At 39.3% G+C, this 18,820-nt stretch overlaps 1 protein-coding gene across 7 annotated transcripts in view; it reads right to left on the reverse strand.

Moving 5' to 3' along the window:
- Window positions 1–18,820, reverse strand: part of ENPP2 (ectonucleotide pyrophosphatase/phosphodiesterase 2) — a 110,784-nt gene that overhangs the window by 46,953 nt on the left and 45,011 nt on the right. For all 7 annotated transcript variants that reach the window (XM_042972775.1, XM_015534610.2, XM_015534609.2 and 4 more), the window contains exons 4-9: window positions 17,696–17,821; window positions 15,406–15,466; window positions 13,494–13,591; window positions 13,196–13,275; window positions 12,041–12,160; window positions 3,834–3,889 (exon numbers count right to left, since the gene is read on the reverse strand). In XM_042972775.1, coding sequence (XP_042828709.1) covers window positions 3,834–3,889; window positions 12,041–12,160; window positions 13,196–13,275; window positions 13,494–13,591; window positions 15,406–15,466; window positions 17,696–17,821 — 541 coding nt within the window. The remainder of the gene's footprint in view (window positions 1–3,833; window positions 3,890–12,040; window positions 12,161–13,195; window positions 13,276–13,493; window positions 13,592–15,405; window positions 15,467–17,695; window positions 17,822–18,820) is intronic.

Raw genomic sequence — 18,820 nt, forward strand, 5'->3', positions numbered from 1 at the left:
GTAGCATGACATGCTTTTCTGCCTCCCCCCCCCCCCATCCAAGAACAGGCATTAGAGCTTGTTTATGACGAACTCAAACTAAAGCCCAAGTTTAATTGTAGTCAGTAAACATTACTGTGACCAAGAGTGACCCCTCATATGAACTGTGTTCCCTGGGTGATAATAGTGTCAGTGTAGGTTCATCAGCTGTAACAGACACACCACTCGGGTAGAGGACATTGATAATGGGGGAGGCTATGCATGTGCAGGGGCAAAGGGGGGCTTGGTAAGTCACTGTACCTTCCAGTTTCATTTGCTGTGAACTTAAAACTGCTCCAAAAAATAAACTCTACTGGAAATTTATTGTGGGATGTTGGGTGAGCCACTTACACTTTTACTCTTGGTGGAGGTGAACAAGAGAAAGCTGGGAGAAAAACCAAGCTCCAGAGCCATGGTGGAAGGCTGGATGGAGCTGGCAGGAGCCCTAATCAAGCAGTTCCTCTCCCCAGGCAACCCCCACCCCCCAAGCCCCACCAACTCTCCTAGATCGGAGCTTTGTCCTTCCTCTGGCCCCCTCCCAGTCTAGAACTATCCCAACAGCGCCAGAAAATCATGTTTAACATAAAATGAGTCTTAATGTAAACAAATTTCAAGGCTACTGAATAAATGTGACCCTGTGTATTATAGCCTATAATTGAATTAGAAATAGGCATAGCAAAGCCAAGATCATCACTTAAGGTATTTAATTCATCAGCCTCAGAAATCCTCTGTATCTGAGCGAAATAATTACATATTTAGAATTCTTTCCTAACTTAAAAAAAAAAAACCAAATGCGGTAGCCTTTTCATTTTACCTTATTTCACGACCTACCTGCCAGCTGCTTTATTTTACATAATTGCTGTTAAGTCACAAAAATGGACTCTGATGGACTCCCTTGATGCTAATGGAAAAATACAAGCTAATAGATTTTGTGTCGAGCTCAGAACACGCATCCTCTAACACCTTCGTTGGATGGGGCGTCTGACCAGCAAGGAATAAAAGCATCCACTCTGAGGCTGGAATGCTTGCGTTTGAATGCTGACTCCAACATGTGCTGGTGACTAGACTTTGCCAAGTTACTTAACGTTTCAGTGCCTCCATAAAATGAGGATAACAATAGCTCTTATCTCATAAGGCTCTTTTAAAGATTAAAAGAGATAATACACGAAAAGCACTTAGAACAGTGCCGGGCACACAGAAGTTAGAAAAATGTTAGCTTTTATCATCATGTACTGGATCCACAAGTCCACAGAGATGACACACACACTCATGAAATATTTGTTAAACGTATAACATGTTCAAGGCATTTGTATGAATGTAAATAAAGATACAAAATTCTCCTACTAAAAAGACCATTACGGAGGAGTCGCCATTCTCTTCTTAGAAAGATAAGCAGGGGATTACCATTTTCTGGGCAGGAGCTGAGTATGTGTGTGTCCTAAGAACCAGAGATGAGAACTGTAGATGCCTGAATATCCATTCAAACTGTGACGCTCGGGCATGACATTTCACCTCTCTCGGCCACACTATTCTAACCTTGCCAATGAGGAGCTGGACAAAGTGGTCTCTAACTTTCCTACGAGTTCTACATTATCTTTATGAAATTGCCCAGGAACCAAAAAGACATAGCCCCTAGCCATTAGTGTTTAAAACACAACCCAGAGACAGCACAAACAAATGTGGCAAAGGAACAGTGTGTGTCCAAATGGAAAGGGAATTGGTGCTTGTGTCGCTGTCTTTATCATCACTGTTTGACATAGAATTTGTTCTGAGACCAAGTATGTCAGAGATGGTCAGAAAAAGAAAAAAAAAAAATAGAAGGGATGGAAAATGAAGGACCAGATGAGGCATTTAGTGTTACAGGGAACCAATTACCTTAGAACACATATAGCCATTGTATGGTCAGTGTTGGAAGAGATGATGTGGACTAGAAAACAAAAACCACTTATTGGTTACTCTCTGTGTACTAAGCACCCTACTAGGCCCTTTAAAAAAGTTAGCTCATTCCATCTTCACAACACCCTATGTTATCGAGGGATTAAATCACTTGTCTACAGCCAGCAATCTATTAAGTGGCAGCGCTAGGATTAGAAGCAATCTAAACACTCATACATAAAAGGAATTACTGCTTTTGAACATGAATTGACACACACACACACAAAATGGAATGCAGCAGCATCAGTACTTTGGAATAGAATACTATCATTTAAAAAGCAAGAATAATTCTAGGTTGCAGTACAGAATCACGTTAAAAAGATGGCCTTCCAAGTCTAACTCTGCACCTTGAATCTGGTTTTAAACTTAAAATTTTTCAGAATGTACCATGTGTAGATTCCCCTGACATATATTCCATTAAAAAACTGAAAGTATGACCCTGGTGTGTGTGTGTGTGTGTGTGTGTGTGTGTGTGTGTGTGTGTGAGTTACAACAAGATTTTTTTTTTAAAGAAAAAAAAAAAAACAAAAAAAACCTAAATCCAAGTCACTCCTGGAATATAGAGATAAAAGAACAATAGCCTGAGAAGCAAAGCCAAACTAAGGACATCTTTAGAGCACACAAAAGCTACCTTCTTGGAAGTAGTTTGAAATGGGTGGAGAAAATTGCCATTCAAAATCAGAACACTGGGCCTTTTCAACGAAGCTTTGCAGCAGTTTCGGGGGGTAAGGGTGGGACCTAGGTATTAATTATGTTGTTGGCTCCTTTCCGTTCTGCTGAGCAAATATGTTGTGGAACAGAAGAAATCATTTCTGTAAGCATCTATGACAGTCAAGGGTTACAAAAATGTAATGCAGATGATTAAATTGGTAGATCAACATGTCATCTACATGTCATTTCTAACATACCCACACTTATTTCTCAACTCAGACAAGCTCTTTAAAAAATAGGGCGGGGGATACTTTTAAAGGGTCACTGTCTTAAAGTCACCAAACCCAGTTTCAACGCAGCCCTTCAAATCTGAAAAAGCTACTTTTATTCCTGAATTTGGGGAATATAGATGGTCCCATTCTGGATTAATCTGAACCTGTGATTGCTCTCAGCACACTACTATTATAGAATAGTCAGATTTTTGTTAAGGCATAAGAGGCAAATATGGAAACAGCTTTAGGTGGTTAAAAAAAAAAAAAGATGGAAAGAACATCTCAGTGGGAACAAAATCCCCATGAAAGTTGAAACAGATTCCTTTTCTAACTAAGGAGCCTTAAAAATAATCAACATGTTGACACTTTTATTAGGTAAGTTTCACCTAAAGACTACTTTATGAACATTAACTACTAATCCCCCCATTAGCTCTGTGGGGAAGACAAGTGGTATTTCCATTTTTCTTATTAGGGAAATCCTAGAGTTCAGTGGAAAATGGAGTGGAAACAGAGGCTTCCCCTTGTCTCCTGTCTGGAATTTCCAATCTCTAGACTACTACATCAGCTGTCTGAGACCACACTAGACTTTTAATGTTGTGAACCAAAATAAACATAGTATGTTATAATATATTTATAGAAAATGATAATGCAAACCACAGCAATAAATAGTCCAAGAGAAATATACGATCCTTGGTGGTAAGTTACCAAACCCTATAAATGGACAGAAAAATCTGAAGGATGACAAGAAGGGAAAATCTTCATATTCTATTAGGAAAAGATGGAGGAAAAAGGAGGGAAGACCTCTAAAAAATGATTGGAAGATTATTTTCAATCAGAAAATATAGAAAAGCTCAAGTGCTTTTGTATTTAACTGAAATGAAATCAAATTGAGTTAATGTTTCATAAACTGATCATAATTGCAATTTTACAAACACTGACAAAATAAAGACAACTTACACAGACCAGAAGAATGTCCCAGCTTTCACCCCTTGCTTGGTGGCTGTAATCCATAGCTAATGAGGAAAATATAAGAGGCTTATAACACGTTCTGAGATTTTTTTCTTCTCAAAGAAGAAAAAAGTTTTAAAATATATTAGATCAGATCTCTTATACTTTACCCACACCCCGTCATAAATTTCACATTATTTGCAATCATTCTCTTTTCACATCTGGAAGTCAGAAGCATTGTTTCCATGAATGTCATTCAATACATTCTCTGCAAAAGCTTTCAAAAGCTCTGCTGTGATTCTGGTGGCATTTTTTAATTCCTATTTCATCTCAGAAGTCTCTTCTGTACCTGTCTTTTCTGATCATTGTTTTGAACATTTCACTTATATGACAGAATTCTGCTCATAAAAGGACCCAGGAGTGGACCATATGTTTCCTGTCCTATTAAAGCCTATAGAGGAGAACCCCAATTTGGTACACAGATGCCAGAATCCTGGAACCCAGCTTTGTCTTGTTTTGTTTTAAGCTAGGTGAATGAGAAGGGGAAAAAAAGCTATTTTTTATTTTGGATTTTCCCTTGTGTCTTTTATTTAGCTTTTCAATAAATGGAAATTTAAGAATAAATTCCTGGGACAAGTTAGGTGACCCAAGCATTTCTTTGAGGCTTTTGAAATATTCTTTCCAGCACATGCTGTTGCGAGTCAGAAGACAGGGCAGTTAAGAACCTGAGCTCTGCAACCAGATAGCTGCTGGATTTTAAGCCTCCTCTCTGTCACTTACCAAGTATGCAGTCCTCCAGGAAATGACTTAAGCTCTCCTTGCTTCAGTTTCCTTTAAAATGTAGGTAATATTACCTAGCACATAGGATTATTCTAAGCTTTAATAAGTTAATACATTTAAAGCCCTTAAAGCAGTGTCTTAGCATTTGGTGAACACTAGATCTATTTTAATCTTTATTATTATGCATTGGAAATAAATATAATCCAGTTATTCTAGGAACATTAAAAACAGCTTAAGATGGCCAGTGTCCCATTGAACATAAGTCTGTAAGAACCAACCCTCCACCCCCACCCTGTGCTTTGGGAGGCAAACAGAAAGAAATATATGGCTCATTTGTTGTAAGACCCAAGCAAAATGGTCTAGGAATTGCAGCCAGCCCCTTTTCTGATTTCACTGTATCTAGACTTTCAGAGTGTCTTACCGACTCCAGTGAAAACCTCTGTTTTGGGGGGAGAGGGGATATTTGGAGGTGTGGGGCCTCCAGGAGGTTGGCCATGGATTCAGAAAGGTCTGGTGGCCTGGCCTGGGGGATTCCGCATGGATTCCCAAGCTCCTTTGGAGGGACTAAAGACCCTGAGAGCCCCGCAAAATCACAGCTGCTGCATCTGGCAAGTAAGGAATGGGCAGGAGAGCACAGAGTGACCTCTCAGATTTGAGGAGGTGTGAACTGCTAGAGAATGTCATCTGCATGGGAGAGGTGGTTCGTCCTTCCATGGGGATGGGTCAGAGATATGAGGATCTCAGCCCGCGGACAAACTGCCATGGACACACAGGCCAACCGGGGTTCAAAATGTGTCCATTTGTTCTTTTTTTTTTTCTTGGTTATCACATTTATTTAAATGGCTGGGGGGGGGGGGATGTCCTTTAGCTTAAGTATTTTTGACTTATCTGCAAATCATTTCAGGAGTGGAAGAATCCTTGGTCGTTTCTTAATATCAAAATTTACACAGAGTTCTCTTTATAATGTCTCTGCATTTAAAAAGGCAATCATAAAAAGTCTCCTATATTCCACACACGACAAATTCTTTGGTTCAGCCAACTCTTAATGGAGGGCAACTAGTACACCATCATCTCCCCAAAGAGCATCGTAATATTCTGATATTTTCAAAAATATTTTGTTGATTTAAACATCCCTTCGTATGTTTCCTCATCAATTTCTATAGTAGTCACAGTTTCCCCTGCATCTCCCAATGTCATATTTAAATGCTGACCATAAGCATGTACTCTGCCTCAAAGCTCTCTGTCGTTTCTCATTTTCACGTAAATTCGCTCATCCATGCTGAGCCTGATGAGATCCAGGGGCTCTTCTACAGGTCTGGCAGTTTGTTGCTGGTCCTTGTCATCCGCCATGTTTCAAACCCTGTACCCTTTCCCGCCTCTCGCGAGAGAATGCGAGCCCCGTGGTCTCTGGAAATGAGGGAATGCAATGTGCCGGAAAGTAAAAAGAAATTTGCTATGCACGGTCTTGCTTTGTACAGTTTTCATTGGTCATTTGAGGTTGGGGCAGAGCTCCAAGGGGCGGGGGAGTAGGCTGGGCCTATAAGGAAAGAGCGTGGCCATGCCTCTCCATCCAGCACCTCCACTGTAAAGAAGATGCACTCAGACTAAATGCTGGACAGCCTGCAGGTGCCTCAAAACTACATCAGATCCCAGAGAGACCAGTTTCTTATATTAAGTGATCTATTTCTATACTTATTTTAATTTCAGAGATTCAAATTTAGCATATTCACATCCAAACAACTTCATACAAAACCTAGGGCCTTGATATTCACAAGGAAGTTGTACTAGGCAATAGTTGGCAGTTATGAAATGTAAGATTAATCTGGGGTTTTCTAATGGAAAATTTTACATGCACTTTTGTCAAATGATGAGCCTGCACTTTCTAAAGTTATGCTGTGGAATATATGCTGATGTTGGCATTATCTGGACAACAGGAAGCCCTATGGGTAAATTTTAGTTCCATAAGGCTTAGGAGAAAAGTCCACCAGAAGGGGTCCTTGCGGTGCTATAAGAAAAGTGCATTGGAAGAGAGGGTGGCAGAAGTGGGTGTGCTAAAATTTTCCCAATGGCAAAGTCAGGATCATTTGTTCTTCATACTTTTCTGAACTTCTCAAACTTTTTACAATGACAATTAAAATCTTTGTCATCAGAAAAAAATTAGCCAATTGTAAAAAGCAAGTGGACCACAAAGACAATAAGAAGGTAAAAAAAAAAAAATTATATATATATATATATATATATATATATATATATATATTTGAGTGCTTGGGTGGCTCAGTTGTTAAGTGTCCAACTCAGGTCATGATCTCACAGTTCCTGAGATAGAGCCCTGTGTTGGGTTCTGCGCTGATAGCACAAAGCTTGCTTGGCATTCTCTCTCTTTCTTTCTCTCTCTCTCTGAAAATAAACTTTTTTAAAAAATTTCATTTCTTCTCCAAAAAAGAAGCAAAACATTCTTCCTGCTTTTTTTTTTTTTTAACGTTTGCTTATTTTTGAGAGAGACAGAGCACAAGCAGGGAAGAGGGAGAGAGAGAGAGAGGGAGACACAGAATCTGAAGCAGCCTCCAGGCTCTGAGCTGGATGCAGAGAGAGCCCGACGCAGGGCTCGAACTCACAAACTGTGAGATCATGACCTGAGCTGAAGTTGGACACTCAACTGAGCCACCCAGGTGCCCCATCTTCCTGCTTTTTGATACGAGTCATGTTGACTATATTTTATAAAAGAAAAATGGGAGCACGGTCAGAAAAGTGCAAAAAGTGAACAAATGAGAGAATATTTAAGACTAAAAAACACTTAAAAACCTCAAACAAAAGGACCGTAGCAGTAATGAAGCCATTCTGTCAGGGTCTAGCAAATGGTAGGAGATTGAAACATAATGTTCTTGGGTTATCAGATCATAAGTAGCTATAAAACTTCTCTTGCAGTCATGTGTATACATTATATTTCTGAGCTCAGAAGTTAAATCTAGTAATTACACAGAAAAAAAAAAAAAAGGCACCAAAACTTTGGTCTAAAAACAGAAAAGCAAAAGCAAGCCTCTGGGGCTATTTAAAAAAGAGAGAGAGAGAAGTTCCTAGTTCCTTGTTAATTCAGAGAAATGGGAAATCAGTATTTCTCTGAATTTGAATGTAAAATAAATTTCCTCACAGACTGGTAAAACAGCACAACTAAAATAACCTGACAAGACCCTGGGTTTGGATTTCCCACCTTTAATGCCAACGTTTCTCCATTGCTCTGCTTTATCTAGAGGCAGTTTTCAATATTCGTGTCTTACATGCTGTATTTTGAAGAGGGCACAAGTGGGTACATCATTATACCTACTTGATATGTTATCAGGAATTTTTTTTTTTTTATAAAAGCTGTCTCACTGGAATCAGAAGGATTTAACTGTGAAATCCAATACTTTCTGAAATGAAAGTATGCTGCTGTGGGAGGAGGGGGAGGAGTAGAAAACAAGCAAAAAACATTTTTCAAAAACATGAACTACAACCGTAGTTTTTCTAGCAGTTCTTTGCAGGGAAATTATTCCTTTGCATTCAAAAGCATGGAGCCAGGATACATAGAATTCTGGGAAGCCAGAGGGGTGGATGGGACCATAGCAGATGCTGGAATAAATCATTCACTGAGATTCAGGAGTGGGTTTGCAGCAGGACAGACTGTGGGCGTGGGTGGCTCTTCGCAGGCGGTTAGGGCCAGAAGAAGGTGAGTGATACAGTACAGGATAAAAACCAGGTGTCAGAGAGGGTGCAGTGCAATTCAAGACACAGTAGTGGGACACCTAACTGTGTCAGGCTGTGGGTTAGGGACTGAGAAAAAAGAGATTCTACCCCCAGGGGACCCACAGACTAAAGCAGATATGTGAATAATTTCAAAAATATATGGTCGAATTTATGACAGAAATAATATGAAAACCCAAAGGAGGGTCTCTGAGCTTAGCCAGGGCTGGGGGAATTTAGTGACTACCTAGGGACAGAGACTTCAACTGACATTTGAAAGGCTTATAAATAATTATGAGTCCAGTAGCAAAGTGGCCACGTGAGCATTTACAGCACTCTAAATACAGAGCAGAGTCCATCTTAAATACATTAATACAGTAAAAAAAAGAACAAAACCAGATTTATAGCAATCTAGGGAAAAGAAACAAAGGGTAAAAGAATAAAGGGTACAACTTTCCTTAAAAGAAAGCAAAACCACCCACTAGCAGGTTAATAAAATAGACAGGAAGAGGGGGAGGCAACCACTTGCGCTTTGCATCAAGGCATCCCTTTGACCTGGAAATTCACTTCTGTTCTAATGTCATTCTTCTCTTTGCCGTCTCTTTCTCCAACATGCCATTGTTCTTGTATTTTCACACTACTGTAATTCATGAGGATGGTCTCAGGACCAACTCATTGCATCACCAACACTGGCAGAAACAACTGTAGGCTAAGCAGCTTAAGGAATGACAAGAATGCCTCCGTTTCTCTTAGAAATGCCCTGCTCTGGAAACTGTGGCTTTAGAGAACTTGCATGATGGTGGGGTGTTGGACTTTTTTTTCTCAAATCTCCATGTTTCGTGCACCCCTTGGAGTCTCATTCATTCTCCACTTTGCTGGGTCCAGATTGAAACTGAACGGGGAATTTCCCACTGAGATACCTTACTATCAGAAATTGCACGATTAGAGCAGAGAGATTTTTCAAAGAAACAAACACACTTCAGGAACTCCAGGAAGAGTACAGAACATAATTTTGTAATTGGAAAAAAGTAACTACAACTGTAAAGCAACAACGAGAGGAATCCCATAAAAATATGTATGAGAAATGTGGCATCATAAAGTGAATAACAACTTTTAATAGCACATTCTGAAGATTAACAAATTAAAAGCAGACTTGAGTTTGCTAAAATGGCTATATCAGTGTTAAAAAAAAATGTGAGGGGTGCCTGTGTGGCCCAATCAGTTAAGCATCTAACTCTTTAGTTCAGCTCAGGTCATGATCTCATAGTTGTGAGATCACACCTCACATAGCACTCTACGGTAAGCGTGGAGCCTGCCTGGGATTGTGTCTCTCCCTCTCTCTCTGCCCCACCACTGCACTCATGCATTCTCTCTCTCTCTCTCTCTCTCTCAAATTAAATAAATAAACTTTAAAAATAAGGTGAAATTAAATTATAGAAATTTTTTTTGGAAGCCTAATGGTGAGATTCAAATTGTCAGATGGGACACTATACAAGTGCCTCACCCCATCTATTAAATTTCAAACTAGGATAAGAGTGGTTCTTGTTTACCTTTTAATCTGGCTCCTTTATTATTTAGCCAAATGTCTTTCATGCTTTAACCATTCAGTAAAAATAAGTTAAGTTTAATGTAAATACCTAAGGTTTTTATAAATATTTTCTCTACCTCAATTATTTTTTTCACTGGTGATTTTGTGAAATGTATAAACCTCTGAGAGGATGAGATAAATGCTTGAGAAATATTTATTAAGGCTCATCTTTTCTTATAATATTTATAGTTTCTTATACTCTTATTCTGTAGTTCCTAGAGTTTCCATCCATATGTTCTTCTTCTATGCCAAATTTCAGTAAGATGTTTTTAAATGATAGCTACTATGTTCCTTGAAATTCTTATGGTGTCCTCTTGTTCAAGAAGATAGAAACACAAATCAGTTTCTCTCTGAATCTCTGTCAACACTAGGAAAATACTGAACTTGGTCAAATCTATCAACTTTGAGTTAGTTGGGAAACAGGCAAACAGGATTGAAACAGAGACTTCACTCCATTGGGCAAGTTAACAGCATTTCCTCTGCTCTGCTTCTGCAGAAATTAATGAAGATGTGGACTCATCTTCTGAGTCCTGCCAACCTAGAGGGAAACTAAGGTCAACACTTGGTGTAAGGTGATCCACTTTGATAAAATTACTATTTGTCTCTATATCCTTTGTGGTTCTTCAGGCAAGTTTGCTTCCACGACAAAATTAATATAAAAAACCAACTAATAATAATAGCTTGAGAGAACTCTAATTTCAATCATTGCATTTACACATAAAATGTTCCTCTATCATAAACTTTATGAAATCCACCTTGTAAACAAATTTTACTATGCTCACAACTTAGGTCATCACAGACTTCGGGGAGTCCAGCCTGAATGAAGACAGCAGAATCAAAACCTCTACTATAAAGAAATACTTCTGCAGACATACAAGAAGTACTCCAGTGTTTGTTTGTTTATGAAAAGCCCATATTTAACCTTGCATACTTCTTGGTTATGAATCTTTTTTTATCACAAATGACCTTTTATCAAAGAGCATTACCATTTTTCTCTTACTTTATAGTCTCCATTTTGCCCATAGATTGCAGCAAACATTTCCAGCTGTGGGACCGTTTAGGGATAGTAGATTCATGGGTATATGCAGACACTGGTCACTCTCTTTGCCATAGCAGATTGCACAAAGGCAGGAGCCTCCAATCAGAGTCGACACGAGGTGGAACCATTTGCCGTCTTTCTCCTACATGCGTTTCAATGACTGCGTGTACGGGGCTGTGCTCCTGTGGAGATTCTGACCCTTCTACCCAGGGTCGTGCGCACTCGGTTCAATTCTGCACATTCAACAACTATGGCCTCATGTTGCTATTTTGCTCATGTCTGACCAAAGCAAGTTGCCCAACCATACAAACAGTCATAGGAAAAATACTATGTAGAAAGCCATCTACATCCCTTTTTACTTTCTGCCCACCCATCGGAGCTGAAGTAAACAGGATGAGTTCTTTCAAAGTATTAATTTGCTGGTCCAAAATTAAGGTATAATTCCACTTACATGTAACTTCCAAGAATTTCAAAAAACGGATTAAACAAAAGAATTTATGAACTTACTGTGGGTTTCATTGTTGAGTTCTTTTTTTTTTTTTTTTCTTTTCAGCAAGCTTCCCTGTTTCTATTCATATGGCACCTGAGCTAAAATTTTGGGGTAGTCATAGTCATTCACTTCTCTTTTTCATTGTACCCATAAATCTGGTAAATCAGTAAGATATGACTATATATTCCTTCCTCAAAATGTTTCTGAAATTCAGCCCCTGTCACCATTTCCATCACCACCTGCCTAATGAAGACACTTATCACCTCACACTTTTATAATCATAACCTCACCTACACACACACACACACACACACACACACACACGTAGACATATGAACATATATATGTACACACATTATTTATGCATGTGTGTAATAGGTATACACACATACATAAATACTGTATATACATATATGGATATATATACATATTGTGTACACACATATACACCTAAATATTATGTGTACACATATATATAAAATACCAAAAGACAGAAACATTGCCAAGTATGAGGAAATTTTAGGCATCTTTTTTACAGGTAACAAATTTGGGGATGAAATGTTTCAGCGCACAAATACACACATAAAAAATGCAAAACTTACCGGTTGACCTCCCCACCATCTATGATTAAATTTCTCTCGCCCTCGCAGATGGAAAGTGGCATCAAATACAGGATCATACATTGAATTGCCAACAATTCCATGTGATTCCGGATACAGTCCCTTTGTGTAAAAGCAAATTTATTGTTAAAATAACAATGTAATAGTCTGTACCTGTTTGATCTATCATAAATTTTTTTGTCATAGGAGGCTTTATAACAATATTTAATTTCCAAATTTATATAAGATATATAGAGACTTTATATATGTCTGAGCAAACATGAGTATTATCTATGGACTAATTATAAGCTATCTGAGAGACTTAACATGATTGTAAGAAATTTAATATTTGGGTTTTTTTAACTGTTGCAATTTAATAAGATGACAATAATTTTCATTACAGTAAATTAACTTTGAGATGGAAATTTACTTATTGCCTCCAAAGAAGCTTCTACTTAAAATACACTCTTCCTTTTCCTTAAGTTCTATTTCTATCCCAGAACCCCTCAAATCAATCATAATAGTAAAATAAATAGAGCTGCCTGGGTGGCTCAGTCGGTTAAGCATCTGACTTCAGCTCAGGTCATGATCTCACAGTGTGTGAGTTCGAGTCCCGCTTCGGGCAAGCTCAAGCCCCTCATGGGGTGAGCCCCACTTCTCTCTCTCTTTCTCTCTCTCTCTCTTTCTCTCTCTCTCTCCTTCTCTTTCTCTCCCCTTGCTCACTTGTGCCCTCTCTCTCAAAATATAATGATCATCATAATAATAAAATAAACAAAATTACGTTTTTAAAGAAGAAAGCAAGATAGGATTGGGAGTATCTACAAACGAAAACAGAATGGCCTTGAAGTCAACACTGTTATTTAAAAATTCCGAAAATACACAATAGATCTTGTGGTATTTGAGAGAGGTTTAATGTACGTGCTCCAACAGAACTGCGCCTGGAAAAAAGTGTTCAGTTTTGAACCTGCAGTGAAGTTCAGTCGTCCACACAACTGTAAAAGACATTTACTGGGAACGACTCACGCAGACAAGATAGAAAACGAAAAGATTGTCTTTAAACATTAAGAAACATGTTTTTGGGAATCTCCCTTTAAGTCACTTCAGGATGAGGTCTACATCCACACCCTCGGAATCTATATTATTTGAAAAAATACTTACAGTGGCCAAAGTGTATAAGTTAGGGAAAGTTTTTGTTGGGTACACGGGCCTCATGTAGGGAGAGTGTGTGCCGCAGGACCCTAGGAACAGAATTTCAGATGTTAGGACAAGAGGACCAGCAGGAGCTACCTCACGTGTGGGAATCCGCTTCATAAACTATCAAAGACTTGTGTTACCTTCACTCTCGTATGATAAAACACATCTAAAGCCGCGTGTCCGTAGCTCTCAAAGCCCACAGCTAAGCATTTACTGTGCAGACCACGAATACTGACGAGAATACAGCATGAAAATGACTTACTTAGCTTTTCAATGTTAGGCATGACCTTGCTGCCTTTCTTCATGTAGGATGCTCGGAAACCATCCACAGAAAAGATGATTAATGGAGGGCGAACAAACCTTAAACAGTAACATATTCCACTTTAGAAAACTTGCTGCTATAAAGTGTCCATTACACCTAGTCATTCTCAACAATTGGGACCAGGAAATTTCCAAGATGAAACTTCAAATGAGGATATCCATACAAGCCTGGGCTTCTGGCCACGTCACATTTGTGATGACCAAAGTCCAGAGTTAAATGACCAAGATCATAAAAGGGCCAGGCAAGGGACCGGACTCCAGATTTCCCCTAATAGACTTTCTCCTCTGTTGCCTCTCGCATTGCGAACAAGGTTGTTCACAGGGTATAAAGTTGCTATATTTGCCTGGAATATGTATTCTCCCATCTGCTGCCTGGAAAACTCTTATGCATTCCTTGAAATCCAGCTGAAGGCTTCCTCTTCTATAATGTTAGTTGTTCACATGTTTCAATTCCTTTAAAATATTAATTCATACCTCTTTTGCCATTCTTTGTATCTTATTTATCTTTCCATTTTGTGGACCTATAGTAGGGCTTCAATAAATATATTTATCAGACACATAAATGAATGGATGACTGAAGTAAATGAATATGAAATTAATAGCCACAGCACTCCTGTCACTGGGACTAAAACTTAGAATTCTTTTAGATTTAATCCTAAAATAACTTTAAAAATAATTAAAATTGTCGAAGATCTTTAAAAAGTTCATCAGTAAAGGACCTGACTATCCATACCCATCTAGGGCAGAATCTGATGAAATGTGAGATTCACATTCGTTACATTCTTTTGTCCTTTGTTATATTCTGAGGATGTAATTGTTGAGTCAGACCTAAGAATACTAAACTAGGTGCAAAACTTTTTCTGATAGCTTGGAGATAACTCAGCAAGCACCGGCTTGAGTTTATTGGAAGCCACATGATAAATGAGGTGTATTTCACATGGGTCACGTATAAAGCACTTAGAAGAATACTATAAAAGAGTTCATTCAAATCCTTACTATTATCGTTTCATTCTACCACTAGACTGCTTTTGTCTCAAAAATAACTGAACAGATTTTAAGCAGTCAGAAACCATCGCCATTCCATTCTAAAAGTCCAAAGAAGTTCAAGTGGCTCATTAAAACTAAAAAGGAAACGAAAATAAAGACAGTATGACAATGCTTGGATTTTGTGACACAGGCCGTGCCGCCTAAGACAAAAATACACTTGAGCAAATACATTCATGAAAACACACTTGTTGAAAATGTATTTTCTGCCAGGCATTTTAAGGGTCCATGAATTTTCAACAGTTTCCTGGAAGGCGTAATAAGTGCCTTATGCTGGTCGCACTTGAGCTGTGGGGTGTCACTCCAGCTTGGCCGCACCCCAGCAAAACCCTGCTTCCGTAGTTTGTGAAGTTTCTGCAGCATCTGGTAGGAGTTACCATCTTGGATATTTCTGAGAAGCTCTATGGTCCTCCTCTCCTCCCCCCGCCCCCGCCCCCTACAAGGCAAAAGCAGCACTTCAGGAAAACACACTGGAAAACAAAAAGAAAAACAAAAAAAAACCCCAAAAAACCCAAATCAATGCCAGAAATGTTTCTTTCCATCTTCAGCGATATTTGGACACGCTTTGTAAAATCTTCAACTATAGTGAAACACAGAGGATACTCAGTCTCCAGTACAGGCAGAGGCAATAAGAGAAAGAGGTGCACTTTAGCTTTTGATTGATTAATCACTTATAGGTCCTCGAGTATAAGTTCGCCTGTATAAGAGGATTTCAGCTTTACATTTCTTGTAACCGTTTACCCTGGCAAACCTGTGACAGGTTGTCCACTAATATATAAAACTTCATAATCTTTATAAAATGCACTTACCCTGCGGGGCATTCCGGGGCCTTTATTTCCTCACAGTCATCATCGACCCAATGTGTCTCTCCTAGAAGAAAAAGTGGGTAAATTCACTTGTGAATCTAATTGTAAATGCCAGCCAGAGCCTTAAAGGCTGCAATTGCAGGACCTGTGTCCTGTTTGATACTTGTTGCTTATGGGATACCATCGAAACAGAAACACTCAAATGAAGTCCAATGTTGGTTTGGCTCACTGAAGGACACCCATACATAATGGGAAAGCTAATATTTAATAGCCCCAAGTGGTGTTTACAAGAGCCTTCTGAGTCTAAATGGTTTGTAGATAAAAACACCAGTGGCGTCAGCGAACAAAATTCCATGTTTGTTTCCCTCCAGAAATAAACTGTTTGGTCATTAGATGGAACATTCTTTTCTCCACCACCGGACATCTCAAAGCCATAGAAAGGATGGCACAACTTCCCTTTAGCTGCGGGAAAAGGCTTAGACTACTCAGGGATGATAGATGGAAAACTGCACGAAAGAGATTGCTTGCCAGTGAATCTGTGTACAGCCCATGAATTTAGGAATAAAAATCAATGCCATCTTTCACTTTTATCTTCCACCAAGGTCTGAGAGCTTTCCTGAGTTAACCCATCAAGAATGGAGAACACAAAAGAGCTCAGGTTTAAAATCAAACACACACACAAACGGGGCTTCCTTAGGAGAAAAGGAAAATTATCACAAAGCATTTGCTCCAAATTGTCCTAAGACAAATAAAAATCATGTGTTTTGACTATAAGAAACATTTGTGATCAAGACTTTGGAGAAATGGGTCCCATGTAAAGAGCACTGGAAATGTCCCTGGTCATCGAGACTCTGACTCCTGACAACTGGGTAAGTTAGTAACAGGCTCCTTAAAACAGGGGGAGCTTTACCACATACGAAGCAACCCAGGGCTCACACTGGGCTTCGCAAAAGTACCGCAACTAGAATTTTACACCAGCAAAAGCCGATGTTTAATGATTCAATGACTGGTGACACTTAGGACTCTTTCTCTATTCTGTCTTTTAACAGCCTTTGTGGTTTATTGTTTCATTTGTTACATAGGGAAATAAAAAAGGGATAAAATTCCCGATCAATTTTATGCTTTATCCAAAATTACGATAATTGTTTGGGTAGGGGAAATTTTCCAAACTCAGGATTAATGCAATACCTTCTTGCCACAAACTGAACACTAAACACATTTCAGAACAGATTTGCTTTCTCCCTGAAATCTCCTAACAGAAATTCTTCTTAAATGTTCCGTGTCACAGTTAGGAGGAAGGACACAAGAAAAAGGGACTCACAAAGCTCACATAAAGATTCTTGGATCTTGCCATTCATTGCTGTTAAGTGAACGCTAGGGCGACTTAAACTCCTTAAAGACAGAAACTGCATCCTTCATAGTTTCTTTAGTCCAGTGACTAGTATTTATTACTGGAATAAAACCATCACATTCTGCAATCAACCATACAAAGTCAGCAGATATGTATACATAGCTTTGGGATATAACAGGAGCTGCCGGTACCCTGATCCTCTTTACCAGCTAGTACGCCCACCTTCAGGCTGCTGCTAGTGCCTCGGTTTACAGCTCACGTGCAATGGGTACAAAAGCCATGCCCCCTTGCCTCAAGGGTAAGGACTCTGCAATTTAATTTCCAGAGCCTGCAGGAACACGGGCCAAGGTGAGACTCCACCTAAAACCAAGTCCTTGCTTGGCTCCCCCCCTGCCCCGCCTCCCTTGTTCCCTCACAAGGTTTTGCTGCAGAGAGCATTCCCTCAACAAACTCCAAATATGGAGTCCTGCCTCAGGCACCGCTTTTAGAAAACCTGATGGAAGACCAACACAGCAACTTTAGTGGGAGAGAGCCAAAGCATAAGAGACTCTTAAAAACTGAGAACAAACTGAGGGTTGATGGGGGGTGGGAGGGGGGGGAGGGTGGGTGATGGGTATTGAGGAGGGCACCTTTTGGGATGAGCACTGGGTGTTGTATGGAAACCAAGTTGACAATAAATTTCATATATTGAAAAAAAAAGAAATCTCTTCATTATTATGATTCCACCAAATTATGGAATGTGGGGGTATTTCCTGATTATGTCGGATCAGTGAAACGCAGGGAAGCAAAACTAAGAAAGAAACATGAGAAATTAAAAAACACAACTCATTCCTTCCTCCCAAACCCATATCCAAGGTGTTATATCCACAACATCCAAGATTCCTTGGAGCATCTCCAGTTTTTACTCGTTCAAAGCTCCAGCCAACCCACGGAAACATGTACCTTTGCAAACCACTTGGTAATTAGTACAGCAGTCTCCCCTGGCCAAGCAGTCTTCCGAGCAGTGACAAGCATTGTCTTCGTTCCTGACTTCTCCGCATCTGTCCTTCGTACACTCCCAGCCGCCGGCTGAAATCGGCACAATAAAACACTTTCACTCCTTCACACAAACCAAACGAAAGAGGCCTCGGTTGCTTACAGGCGTTGCCAACAAAAAGAGCTAAAATCCCACGTCATTTAATCTGCTTGTGAAATTAGAGTTGGCCTAAAGCCTAGATGATATTTGGAGGATTTACAAATAGGTTGAATTCCTGATTTTTCAAATCAGAGTACAAAGCCAAACATAATTGGGCTCCTTTGGCACAATGGAACCCTTACCGTTTATGAACTGTACTGAAAACCCCAGCAAAATGCATGGTATGTAAGGTTTGTGACAGGAGTTTCTATCCTTACAAGCATAGTCACGACATAGCTGGCTGGGCTCTTTTATTTCCCAAAGTAGCTTTACTTGACTTTAATGAGCTGGATTTAAATACAAATGATAATGTAACCAAATGGCCTCTACTTGCCTTAAGTTGCAACCCAAGGTTAAAGTCTGAAACAGGCATGTGGAGTATAAAGGGATATAACAACACTCACAGTTCCAACCATTGACCAAAATGTGGTCCCTGCCTATACAGTGAGAGATCACAGGCCCTACTCTCAAGGAGACCAGTAGGTGAGTTACAGATATCTGTCTGAACATCATGGCTTAACTCTATCAAGAGAAAATATTTAGAAAATTGTTTTCATCTTAAAGAGAGTGCTGTACTTTTTGGTTTGACTTTTCATCCACTAGACTGGAACCTCCAAAGCAGAAAAGAAAAAAATCACATCTCTCCTTTCACCACTGATTCTCCGATGCCTGACACTGTGCCTGGCCCATGCTAGGTGTTCCATGAACATTCATTAAATCTCATTGCAAATTACCATGAAAATAAAATATGACTCTTTAAATTCAGGATTGATGTATTGAGAAACTTTATAATTAATTCATTTATTCAAGAAATATTTCTATTATGTTCTCCACGTTCTAGGTGCTGGGGAGGTTGTGAAGAACAGAAAGACAAGACACAATATCTTCATGAA

Source organism: Panthera tigris, chromosome F2, assembly GCF_018350195.1.
Source record: "Panthera tigris isolate Pti1 chromosome F2, P.tigris_Pti1_mat1.1, whole genome shotgun sequence".
Classification (NCBI taxonomy): domain Eukaryota; kingdom Metazoa; phylum Chordata; class Mammalia; order Carnivora; family Felidae; genus Panthera; species Panthera tigris.